Source organism: Mesoplodon densirostris, chromosome 8 (assembly GCF_025265405.1).
Source record: "Mesoplodon densirostris isolate mMesDen1 chromosome 8, mMesDen1 primary haplotype, whole genome shotgun sequence".
In the NCBI taxonomy this organism is placed as follows: domain Eukaryota; kingdom Metazoa; phylum Chordata; class Mammalia; order Artiodactyla; family Ziphiidae; genus Mesoplodon; species Mesoplodon densirostris.
The window spans coordinates 47436049-47449476 of NC_082668.1; the positions used below are offsets into that span (position 1 = coordinate 47436049).

Consider the following 13428-nt stretch of genomic DNA (forward strand, 5'->3'; position numbering starts at 1 on the left):
ATGAACAGCTATGAAGGGAATGCTGACGTTCAGAGCCATCTTCAAAATCACACCCCAGAAGCAGCCTGGTGAAACCAACAAACTGGGCACTGGATGACATTTCTGGCACTACTGGCCAAGTTTCTCTGGAAACCTGGCTATTACTGCCCTCACTACAGCTCTGACTACCACCATTCTCCTTACTTCTGTGCATCATTGTTGAAGTAGGCAGAATAATAGCTCCCAAATGTGTCCACATCCTAAGCCCTGGATCCTGGGAATATGTTATATTACATGGCAAGGCAAAGAGGATTTAAGGTTGCAGATGGAATTAAGGTTGCTAATCAACTAACCTAAAAATGGGGAAATTATCCTGAATTATCTAGTTGGGGGCTGGGCTGATGTAGTTAAAAGAGTCCTTATAAATGAAAGATGAGGCAGGAGAGCCAATGTCAGAGTGATGCAATGTGAGAAAAACTTGACCAAATATTGCTGGCTTTGAATATGTCTAAAACGAAACTGCAAGGAATTTAATTTGTAATGCATAACACAAATAGACTCAGATAGATAGATGATAGATAGATAATATTTCTGAAAATATGCACAAGAAACTGCTAACATTGGTTGCCGCTAGCTTGGAGGATAAGTAGACTAAGAGTCTTGACATTTGACTGATGGAATTTTTATTTTTGAAAGTATTATTATTATTAATTATATAGAGTGAATACATTTCAAACTATAAAGTCAGGTATGCAAGACGATGCTATTTTCATTTGCAGTAAATAAAAGATTAAAAACTTGTTGGTGGAGAAGGGGCTGACCCAAGAGGGAAATGAGGCAGTGTTTAGAGGTGGTAGAGAAAGCCTAAGCTTGCAATTGTTGTTAATATTAATGTCTGTTTTGCCAGACCCTGCTTACTTCCTTCTAAATTACCAGCAATTTCCTCCCTGATTACTACCACTTTGGAGACTTCCTAATTTACTATGTTACTGTTTCCAGGGATTGTGTCATATAGAAGCCCTCAGTTTTCAATATGTCCCAAGGAGTTCCACTAAATATGATCTAAAAATCTGCAAGCTTCCCTATGGCACATTATCTCTGTTCCCAGCATGAGTTATATCATCTCATATTCCTGAAAGTCTTTGCATTATTAAGCCAGAGATCTAGGATTCAATATGCTTTTTTTCAAGAAAAATCACTAGATTGTAAACTTGCATTTTTTAAATCTATGAAAAGTTGACAAAAACCAGGAATGTTTATTATGATATTTTATTATTAGTGTCTGTAAGAAAAAAAAGATCAACAACCACATACAAGCTTACAAAGTTTAATTTCAACACATTCTCTGTTATTGTGACAAAAGCAGCCCCCAAATTTATTTTTTGTTGTTGTTGTTGACTTTTACAGGTTGCAGAGAAAGAGTCCCCGGCAGTGACACACCAGGAAATCTTTTTGACCGGAGACACGTACAGATGGTGTGCATCTGTGTTTTGAACGTAAGGCAACAATTCTGACCTAGAGTTTTAAAAGTGAAAGTACATTAGCACCAGAACATGTCTTTAAAGTCTTGCCAAATATTGGTAATCTTGACCAGCAATGACAAGAAAAAGGAAAAGCACCTTTAAAAGCAGTTGATATTCAAGATTAAAATAACTACGGCTCCAAAAATATTTCTTTAAATTCTTGTACTACACTTTACTCTTTCTTCTAACCAATATTTTAGGAACTTAATCAGTGAAATTTATAAGTTTTGGTATTTTATACAATTTTTTTCATCTTCTGGGGCTTATAGAATTCATCTGTGTTTCTGACCAGGTTGAGGTAGTTGAAACAGGAAGGTCTTTTCTAATTTCATGTTTGACTATTTCATAAGAAAGGTTATCTTTTGATGGTAAGCACTGTCATTGCTCTGCAAATGGGCTAGGATTCAAAGAATGTAACACAGTGTTATTGGAAGAGTGTTGAAGTTTATTTATTATAGCACCACTGAGACATTTTGAAATTGGAATTGGTAAAAAAATAGAACAAAAAGCATTTGAACTGTATTTGGTGTAACAGCAAAAAATATATAAAAAATAAAAAATGTATTCTTTTTTGGTCAAATTACACTTTTTCCAAAAATTTTGGAAATAAATAGCTGGAACTTAGTTGGTCACTTGTACTGGTTGACAAGATTAGAACAAGAGGAACACATATGGAGTGTGAAACATTTTGCTGGGATTTCAGATAGAGTTTGGTTTATAAAAAGCAAACAGAGCCAACGTCCACACCAAATTCTTGATCAGGACCACCAATATCGTAGGGTGCAATATCTACAATAGGTAGTCTGACGGCCTTGCGTGTTCGATATTCGAAGACTGTTTTGCCCCATTCCCCAGTGTGTTTCTGTAAAAAAGAGCAAAAAAAAAAAAAAAAAAAAAAGTAAGTGATCATGACATTACAATTACTTAGACAGTTTCTCTGTTTGACAAAGTTAAAAAAAAATTTTGTTGAAGGGAGTTGCCAACTTGCCATGTATATTATCTTCCATACATCTGAGACCTGCTCCAGTTCAAAGTGATAATTCTCCCAGTTGATAAACCATATTGTTAACCAAAAGCCTTATAGGGCTTCAGGGTAAAGCCAACAAGGAGATTGCCACAGGCAGTCCATTCTCAGAAACCTTGGTTCTGGTCATTGTTACCAGGTATAGATCTGGTTTACTAAGAAGTGGATAGGTCTCTCACATTGGAATCTGTTAATATTAGAAGTGAATTCTCCTTCTGTTCATAAATGATAATAACAAATGATTGATTTAAAGTTAACCTTTAAAATTAAAAAGAGATTTTAGATTGAGTCCATATGATGGCAATTACGTAGAGTGGATAGTAACTGTCTAAATTATCTGGCAAAGTTTATATCATGGATTTAAATTTCAATTGCTTTCACATCAGCTGGTTTTCACCTGGAGGTTGAGAAGATATACTCATTTTTTGTGTGATTTAACCTTCCCTGGAATGGATCGGTAGATTCAATATAACTCACACCAAATGCCATCTTTTGTTCACCCTCATTATTTTTATTCCTTCTTTTCAAAGTAGCATGATTAAATGAGATATGCTAAGCTCATTATGATGCATGCTTATAAAAATGCTGTTACTTACAGTGCAACCATCCTCCAGAACTGAGTAGGTGAATTTGCCATTTCCTTCAGCCTTGAATTCGCCTTCATTTGAGCCCATCAGCCTCAAGGCTTTCTTCACATTCCCACTGGCATGATCCATGTATGCAATGCTATTCTTGCAGTGATATGTGATGTTCTGGGAGGCCTGGCTGGAGAGAAGTCGGAGGAATGCCAGCTGGACATCGAGGACATCTTCAGGAAGTTCAGGATTGCCATAGCTAAACTGTGATAGGGAACAAGTAAGGCTGGTCAAACATTTTAGCTGCAGTTATACATAAGGGATTCATGCAGTGTAGTATGGTCATTGTAATGTAAGTTGTTCATATATTTTATGTATGACTATGTCTTTACTGCATGTATAACATACAATACTAGAGTAAAGAAGGTCTTAAGAATTGAAGGAAAGTTGGTAACTTACGAAGAATAATTTAATCTAGTTTAGCTTTTGAGAGACAAGTTATAAAAGTAGTTACCTGAGTATATAAAATTTTTCACTTTTCTATTTATTAACTAAATTTGTTTTGTGATGAACAAATGGGAGGAACAAAAAAGTCAGCTAAGTAGAGATGGATTAGTTAAAGAAAAATGGTATATATTTTCTTACCTGAAAACCACCATCCATGGATTCTCCAAACCAAACATGTTTCTTCTCAGCAGCAGAATTTGTCCACCAGTTCTTACGTGGAACAGTCAAAGGACTGGCATTTATGCACGTTTCCCCAGTTTCCATGTTACAGTATACTTTAATAGCGTCCATCCTGCAACCTTGGTTAGGATCAACCCAATATTCTCCTGAATAGTCACAAAAAGGACAATGGAATTGGTTATAATATCCAGTAATGGGATTTGGACCAAAATGATTTTGTAAGGCATTCATAATGTTGACTGCTAACGTATTTGTATTTTATGTATTTGTACTTTTATAGTGTAGCAGAATAGAGGAACTTTTAGATTGTTTCTTAATTTGAAAAAATTGATAAGTAGATTTATTATAAAAATTGTTTCAATAAATAAATGTTGCAATAATTAAATTACAAATTATGTCTGCATCAAATTACAAACACAGTGATATACGTTGTTTATCACTCAAACAACTTTGTGATGATATGGAAAGATATGCCAAACTATAATTTGTATTAAAATTTCTATAAAACTGTCTTTAGATTTTCCTACATTTGGCATATTTTGAATTTACATTACAGTTCAAGTACACCTACAAAATTCATGTTTTCTTACTCAGAATACAAGAAGTTTCAATTCAACTAACATTCTTTAAGTACTATCTCTGCTATATAATATTTTCTATTCCCAGTAAAATTTTCCTTTCCCTTAAATTCTAATATAAGCAGTTTTCTCTGTTATCCTGCTGCCATGAGTGTGAAAGATTCCCCAGCGTACCACTCTTGAGTTCAGGATGGCAGAATTTCAGGTCTCTGCAGTTCCGAGCAGGGTTTTTACGAGAACCATCAGGACTAAGGAGGCTTTCTATTTGTCCATTGACTGACTTGAGTGAAGTCATAATCTCGTCGGTGTTGATTTTGAAATCCATTGGTTCATCTCCATAATATGGGGCAAAACCCCCAGATTTTTCACCAGTGGTGACAATCCCACCACAGCATGGACCAGGGGCACCAGGGGGCCCAGGAGGGCCTGGTTGTCCTGGGTGGCCTGGGGAGCCCTAGGAAGGGTAAGAATATACATCACTGAGGGGCACTGGTTGGTATCCACTGAAAAAAATATGTTGCTAACCCCCCAAAATGCATTACAAACAATTAATATATTGTGTCATAGTAATTGTTTCAGCAAAAGTTTATTTGGGTTGTTTTATGATCAAATATTAACCAATTTATAATAACTATAATTCATTGTTATGATACTTAGTGTGTTGCAGTGCGTAAGAAGGATTGGTGTTGGAACACACATTTTACTCTCTCATGTTTCCTTCTGTATAAATGATGTAAGCAATTCTAATGCTGACATGACAGAGGGGTTATGATCAGGAAACTTAGATTCTGATCCCAACTTTGGAATCTAACTTTGTGTTTTGGATCTAACCACTTAACTTATTTGTGTTTTAATTGTGTAACTTGTGGGGATAATAGCTTTTCTTCTGTTTACTCCAAAAGTGTAGGATAAGAATGTATTAAGGATGATGGTATCAGTAGCAAAACAGGAGTCATGGAAGCCATTTGAGAAGTGGAATGTACTTTACACTTGTAAATCATTAAGATTATCATAACTGTGAGATCTCTAATATGAGATCAGTGCTGACAGAGTTCATCTTATTAATTGGGCTATGTCTTTATTCTGATATAACTGTTACCTCATGAACTGTAAGAAAGGTTTTTTCTCCCAGTCATTATAGTGTGATGAGAAAGTCTTCACGTGGGGGAGAATGTCTTAAAGTCATTGCTCAGGTCCTAAATTAGGTTTAGTAATTGCGTGGTGTTTAACTCACTATCTCAGTTTTAAAATATTGCAAAGTGTTTCTGAAAATGTGAAAATTAAAGCAAATTAAATACACATATTTATAAGTGATGTCTTACCTCAGATCCTCTTTCGCCTCTGTTACCTCGAGGCCCTGGTGGTCCAATGGGACCAGGTAGTCCACTTGTCCCATCTTTGCCAGGGGACCCACTGGGTCCAACAGGTCCCTAAGAAATTATCATGATATCACAATGCTAGAATATTTTCTTGCAGTGCTAACATTTTAAAATATGACCTTCCAATATCTTTCTGTGGTACGTACTCTGGGGCCTGCAGGTCCTGGACTACCGACTGCACCTTGGTGACCAGAGGGACCCTGAAAGGAAAGGAAGGTGAATATGAGTGAAGACTTTAAAAAGGCTTAGGAAACTGTATGTTCAAGATCAGATCAAGAAACATGGGGATCGTGATAAAATATGATTTCCTTTTCCTTTAATATCCCCATTGTCTCGTGCCAACTACTATTTCAAATAAGCCCTCAAATCTGTTTCTAATCTCTTTTAGCATAGACTTTCACAGATGAACATTTTTCTACCATTGTTCTCTAAGACTTGCCTATCTCATTAGTTAAAATGCATTGAGGGGATTTTCTAACAAAATGGATCCACTTACTGGGGAACCTGGGGCACCTGGGTTACCAGGGAATCCACGATGTCCTTTGATGCCATTAGCACCACGTTCACCCGTTTCACCTTTGTCACCACGTGGGCCTTGGGGACCCTTCACAAACAAATTTCGAGTTAAGGTCATACACACATACACATTGGAAAATCAAAATAGGATTTATAAGAATTAAGTCCATTTGATAACATTCTACAAGCTAGAAATCCCATCAACAAACACTGCATACTTGGAACGATAAAGATTGTTCTTGTGGTTGTTTTGATCTTGGACTGAGAATTGTATGGAGCCCCAATAATTGATGTGTAATCTCATAGCCCCAAGGAACTTTTAGATCCTAAATTGCTTTCTATATCATCAAAGGAAAGTTTAAATTTGGTTCCATAATTATGTATTTAGTCATCCCTTTTTGCTGAGCATGCCAGAAAATAGAATATTTCCCACACTGTAGAATTAGTTAAAAAAAAAAAAAGACTTACAGGAGGACCTCTTGAACCAACAGGACCTGGAGCACCAGAAGGACCAGCAGGGCCCTAAAATAAAAATAAACAAATGAACACACACAGGGAAGTGTTTATTTATTGATACAGTTTTGTTTTACTTAAACGTTAATAATTTCATTGTGAGGGAATAATGATATGTCTGCTATTATTGAAAGTTAGTATTATTTTCTCCTTAAAAATCCTTTACCTGTTTACAGCTTTACCAGGGGGTCTGAATAGGAAAGCTGAGAAAACCCTGTTAATTCAACCTTATATTGACCAAGTGGATATACACTTAGTGTGATTAATGCCATTTTGAATTTTAATAATGAATTCTTCATTGACTACTGCCAGAAATTCTCATATATCTTTATTACCACAGTTGCCTAAGGACTGACTAGCATAGAAAACTGTGAAACAATTGAGAGTAGATCTTTTGGTTGGCAGAGATGACATTCTATTTTCTACCTAATGAACTCCTTATTGAGGAAAATAGATAAGTAGGGAAAGATGGAGTTCGTGAGAACTCACAGTTTCTCCTCTGTCACCACTCTTTCCAGCTGCACCGACAGGGCCAGGCGGGCCTGGATGACCAGGAGCACCAGGGGGGCCAGGAGAGCCATTTTCACCACGGTCACCCTGTGGACAAGGTCACAGTTCCAAAATCAATCTGATCAGCAGCTATTGTTTTAATTACACAAACCTATTGTACGTGTGCCTGTTATACCTTGCCACCAGGAGCTCCATCTCGGCCTGGCAGACCATCTGATCCAGGGTTTCCCTGATTAAAAAAAAAAAAAAAAAGAGGAAGAAATGAAATCAAATTCTTTGGAACCATTTAAATACCATCTAAGCCCTGCATTCTCAATGGGAAAAATATCATCCTAAAGAGGATAAAAATTGGTTCTTGGGAGTGAAAAATCTTAGATATGACAATGGGTGTGGCCCTTCAAGGAGTGACAATACCTAAACAGACATGCAGTATATCTATGGTACTAAAGTTTCACAGGGTGAGGGAGCGAGCAGTGACTAGGAAAAAAAGTCTAAAAAGGAGCCTTAGGGGAGGAAATAATAAATAAAATCTTGACACACCGTAATTTAAGCTGATAACGGAAATCTACAATTTAAGGAAGGATTAATCACAGATAACATGCAGTATATTTTTACCCAGAAGGAATGTTGTAAATTAGCGTTCTCCCCATCCACAACTTTTTTATTATTTAGCTAAAGATCGTATTCTTTTCCATTAATGATCATTCATTGGGTAAATACTAAAGAACATGAACATTTAAGGCTATTCTAAGTTGTAATAGAAAGAATATCTATTACTAGAGAAAGGAGGACTTTGAAATGCACAATCCTCGGAGAGAGGTTCTCCTTTATGACAAAGAAAGTACATCTTACCACTTTCTTGATAATTTTCTTTTATCATAGAAACTCAATGGCCCAATTTGACCCTTGCTTAAATAAATTATCAAATACTACCCGGCTTATTGTGTATTTTCTAAGAACTAGTACTTACATCTCTTCCAGGTTCACCAGCTGCACCAGCCAGACCAGGAAGACCCTGGGCTCCAGGAGGACCACGTTCTCCATTGAGACCACCAGGTCCTGGTTTCCCACTTTCACCCTGTGTACAAAAGAATAAAATAAATTTGTGTTTTAACTTAAGAAATCAATTAATATGATATTATCAGCTGTCTTTATTTCCCAATTTCTATCGAATTTGTTCCTAAAACTATCCCTGCCATAGGGGAAAAGCTTTGGGGAAGCAAGCTTCTTGTCTTTTCTAACTTGACCAATGAACCTGGATACCAAAAGCCTGAGTAATTACATTGATTATCATATTAGAATACATCCTAATATGAGGTACATAAATAGACATGGCTATTGTAAGAAAAATATAATGATGAGCCATCATGAAACTATAGGTTTATGGTACCCATTAGAATTAGGTTATATTGAACATTTGGCTCTATTTAAAGAATATATACATTTATTGGGAATGTTCATATAAATTGACTAGACTTAAATGTTATATTGTAATTTCACTACAATCGTATATGACATTTAGTTTAAAGAGGTGCTCAAAGTGAAAAAAGTCACGCCCTAATAAAGTACGATTTTATTACCCTATTTTCTAAATAAATATTTAAGATGTTGAGCACTAGGATGTTATAGTAATATCAGTGAAAGAAAGTCAGGAGTATAAAATGAATTGAGTTGACGGATAATTGGTATCAATTAAAGGCTTTCATAGGTCTATAACCTGACATCATTTCCCGCTTCAAGACTGACAGTCAGCAAACTGAAGAATGCTGACAAGTTTCCTAACAGGTATTTGAGATGACAAGATATTTTTCTGTGATATCAATCTATTTGTTTTGATGTTCAAGGCCGGTCTATTATGTGCATTGTTTTTGTGTTCCAGAGACTTTTAATAATATGCATGCTTCCTGAAAATTTGAAAATATCAAGAATTTGCATCTAATTACAGGAAAACTTGATCATTACATACTTGCTATGTTTATGCGATGTCTGAAGACTATCAAAGGAAACAAGAGTCCAGTGAAAGATAGCTATACTCACCTTGGGGCCCTGTGGGCCGAGGTTGCCCCTAGCACCTGGCATGCCTGGTGGGCCTGCAAGACCTCGTGGTCCAATAGTCCCTGCAATTCCAAGTGGGCCTGGAGCTCCCTGTTGTAACAGATAATGAAATCTTTGTTATTCTTTATGTGACTATGTTTTCCTCTGCTGGACTTGTGATTGAAAATAAAACTACTGTCAATTAATAGAGACCACTCACCGGAGGGCCCTGGGAGCCAGGTGGTCCCTTCTCACCTGGTTGGCCAGCATCACCCTTTGGTCCAGACACCCCAGGGCTGCCAGGAGCACCATTACTACCAGCTTGACCTGGGGGACCATCTTTGCCTGGAGGACCGCTGGGGCCTGGGGGGCCTGGGTTACCCTACAAAGAAATGTTTGAAATTTGAATATTTTATAATGAACAAGTAATTTTTTCCCCTCTTTTACCTGCATTCAAATAATTTTACATGGGATTTAATACAAAGAGAAGTAGCAATGGATAAGTTTCTCACCTTATGTATATATGAATGCTCTTTACGGAATATATGGTTAAAAAATACTTTTAAAAGTTCTTACGTTATTGCCAGGAGGACCAGGAAGACCACGACCACCAGGGAAGCCAGCAGCACCCTGTGAAATTATAAATATATTTTTGATGACAAAAATCAAGGAAAATAAATAATTAACCACTAAAAACAAATATAAATTGTAAGAAATGTGGTAGGACTTGCATTCTACTCTGGGATCACTTATGGTTTGTTTTTGCCTCTTGGAATTTACATATAACTCACATATGAATGAGTGATTATAATTTTATACTCTCTTTAGGGATCTAGTGCTTTCAAAGCAGTTTTTATACAGATTGATATTAATTAATGCTTTTCAATAATAGTTAAGAGGATCATTACTTACAGGACCACCAGGACTTCCACGTTCACCTTTGACACCTGGGGGACCAGGAGAACCCTATATGGAAGGGAGATGGAAATGGTTTATAAGAATAGCAACAAAGTCAAAATCTGGGAGAAGTATTAAGCCTTTGTAAGTCAGTAACTCTACTTATCATGATAATCATCTTGTAATACATACAATCATTATGTTGTACATCTTAAACTTACACAATACAATGTTATATGTCAATTATATCTCAGTAGAACTGGGGGAAAAACATTACTACAGAAATAAGAAGCTACATCAAAAAAAAAAAAAAAAACCCCAAAAACAAAACCAGTAACTCTATGAGGACATTAAAATAATTTGACTGAGGTCATATCTAGATTGTTGGAGTCAAGCGTCAAACTCAGAACTGTATTCCTAGGAAAACTGTGCCCTTGTCACTATGTCAAGCTCTCTCAGTATGAAATATTGAAGTATCGACAAATCTAAGTGCTTTCCATTAGAAGGCTTAGAGAAAGAGAACTACTTACAGAAGGCCCAGCACTTCCGGGGGGCCCTGCGATTCCAGGAGGGCCTCCTTCACCTTTCTCACCAGGAGCGCCTCTTTCACCTTTACCACCAGGCTCACCGTTCTGGCCCTGCATTCAGAAACAAAAACAGCCTGTGAGCTTACATCCTTCACAATACACTGGGCTTGTCCTTGTTTTCCTTCAGAAAATAGAATTCATCAGGTGGAGAGCTATTGAAATAAAATTGGAAAAAAAGAGTCTTTGAAGACATGGAAGAAACAAAGACAATGAAAATGTTTCCATGACAGGGACTTCCCTGGTGGTCCAGTGGTTAAGACTCTGAGCTTCCACTGCAGGGGGCATGGGTTCGATCCCTGGTTGGGGAACTAAGATCCCGCATGCCCCATTATGTGCCCCCCCACCACCCAAAAAGAGTTTCTATGATAAAAGAAAATTATCAAGAAAGTGGTAAGATATACATTCTTTGTCATAAAGGAGAACCTCTCTCCAAGGATTGTGCATTTCAAAGCAATCACCAGTAAATGCATTTGAGAAAGACGGGGCTTGGAGCAAATTTTAATTAGTATCATCTAATAATGGAAGAAACTTTCAAATTTTCAGAGTGCTTTAAGTCTAGGGGATCATGTTAGCCTCATTAACCTGGCATAAAGACAGGCCAGGTGTTTTTATCTCCATCTTTTAAACAGTAAGAATAGAGATAATGTGTAAAAAAATAAAGGAGGTGCATAAACGAACCCCCATAAGGAATGAGTGGTGGAGATAGATTAGAATTCAGACTTGACTTATACTTCTGCTATTTTCAGTGAGATAGTGATTCTGGGCTGTGTGATATGTATGTTTTAATGTTCATACTTACAGGAGCACCAGGGAAGCCGGCAGGTCCTGGTGGCCCATGTTCACCTCTCTCACCCTTAAGTGAAAAATATACTCATTAGTCACAGTGAAGACATCTTCCCATTGGGAACACACGTCATCCTCTGTATCATCTTTCCTTTAAGCTAAGAAAAGATAGTGTTAGTGTGCAAAGCTAACTAACATAGCTTAACCTCTGAAGACTTTTCCGTTTCTCAATAAAATTCAAAGTAGACAACACCAGAACCATTGATTCCTTCTGCTTCTGACTGTTATATTATTTGGAAGAAAAATAATTTGAGAATTTTGAAGTGTTTAAAAGACTTATTTGTATAACTTCTAAAAATGTAAGGATTTAAAAAAATAAAAATATGGTAAAAGTTTTGAGAAATCAATCATTAAATTGATTAATTAAAAACATTTACTAAATATCTCTCCTGAGTCTGCAAACCCTGAAGGCAGAGAATTTTAGATCTAGAAGGAGGCTCAGGCAAAGATCCTATAGCTTTAAGAAATACTCATTTACAAATGCATATTACTTGTGCAATTTTTATATTTTTTCCAGAATTATTTAGGAAGGATGGCAAGATTTGAAATGGTCTCTTCTGAATTTTAGATTTAAGAACTTTAACCTTGCCTTGCATGTCATATGATGCCTAAAGACAGCATCCCATCATTGAGACTCAGGACCACAAGCAGAATTGCTGAAGAGGGAAGCACAGGTAGCTGCTGCCTGTGTGGGGTTAAAATTATGTTGAAATGTCTTAAACACTTACAGGGCCACCACGAGGACCAGCTATACCCGGAATTCCAGGGGCACCACTTTCACCCTTAAAAAAGAGAAAAATAATTTATATTGCCCTGCATCCAAACAACAATGACGACAAAAGACATTTTCTGCTTCTAAATAGTGCCAAGTGTTACCTTATCTCCAGGCTGACCAGCTGGACCAGGGGGACCAATGGGACCAGTAGGACCCTAAAGAAAATAGAAATATACTTTAATTTTGAAGACAAAAGCATCATTTTCCTTATTAATCAAAGAGCATATACAAGGACATACTGTTCATCTAATAAACTAGATAATATGATTGCTTTGATAGCTTGAACGATATGCTCTTCACTCAGTGTGTAAATAATGCAGAGTTTAGTAAATATAAGATTTTATGGATTATATAATTCAGTGGCAATTTATAGATTCATTTTTTCTTTCTATTGCAGAAGATAAATAAGATGTGATATAAGATTTCAGTCGTATCTTTTAAAACTAAAGTGCATTGCCTTATTCAATTGTATGATAATTCAAAATATTTCATTTAACCACTTAAAGTATTGTTACACATATTAAAGTTTTCACATTGAAGTTTTCAAATATTAAAGTTTTACTTATATTACATAAATAAAATATTAGATTTAAAAAAATTGTATGATGGCTTACTCATCTAGTCTGTTAAAAGTGAAACATTTATGAATTTTTTTAAGGCAACTACAGTAAAGATAATGTCTATCTAATGGCTTAGTTATTTGCTACAGTCATATCTAGGTGTTTACTAATGTGAATAGAATTGCTTGTAATATGTTTTTTTTCAATTTTTATTTTGAAATAGTTATATAGATTCACGGAAGTTTGCAAAGAAATATACAGGAGAATCCTGTGAATTTTTCTCCCAGCCTCCTTCAGGATTACATCTTACACAACTATGGTATAGTATCAAAACAAAGCAATTGACATTAGTACAACCCATAGAGCTTATTCAGTTTGCACCAGTTATACATGCACTCATTTGTGTGTGTGTGTGTGTGTGCATGTAGTTCTATGACATTTTAATATG

At 36.2% G+C, this 13428-nt stretch overlaps 1 protein-coding gene across 1 annotated transcript in view; it reads right to left on the reverse strand.

Annotated features, from left to right (window-relative positions):
- Positions 1 to 1232: 1232 nt before the first annotated feature.
- COL3A1 (collagen type III alpha 1 chain) overlaps positions 1233 to 13428 on the reverse strand; it is a 39538-nt gene continuing 27342 nt past the window's right edge. Inside the window, exons 33-51 of the mRNA XM_060107076.1 lie at positions 12522 to 12575; positions 12374 to 12427; positions 11602 to 11655; positions 10746 to 10853; positions 10231 to 10284; positions 9895 to 9948; positions 9539 to 9700; positions 9322 to 9429; positions 8255 to 8362; positions 7460 to 7513; positions 7264 to 7371; positions 6730 to 6783; positions 6242 to 6349; positions 5892 to 5945; positions 5689 to 5796; positions 4541 to 4820; positions 3747 to 3934; positions 3123 to 3365; positions 1233 to 2364 (exon numbers count right to left, since the gene is read on the reverse strand). Of these exons, the coding sequence (XP_059963059.1) occupies positions 2218 to 2364; positions 3123 to 3365; positions 3747 to 3934; positions 4541 to 4820; positions 5689 to 5796; positions 5892 to 5945; positions 6242 to 6349; positions 6730 to 6783; positions 7264 to 7371; positions 7460 to 7513; positions 8255 to 8362; positions 9322 to 9429; positions 9539 to 9700; positions 9895 to 9948; positions 10231 to 10284; positions 10746 to 10853; positions 11602 to 11655; positions 12374 to 12427; positions 12522 to 12575 (2100 nt within the window). The 3' untranslated portion in view covers positions 1233 to 2217. The remainder of the gene's footprint in view (positions 2365 to 3122; positions 3366 to 3746; positions 3935 to 4540; positions 4821 to 5688; positions 5797 to 5891; positions 5946 to 6241; positions 6350 to 6729; positions 6784 to 7263; positions 7372 to 7459; positions 7514 to 8254; positions 8363 to 9321; positions 9430 to 9538; positions 9701 to 9894; positions 9949 to 10230; positions 10285 to 10745; positions 10854 to 11601; positions 11656 to 12373; positions 12428 to 12521; positions 12576 to 13428) is intronic.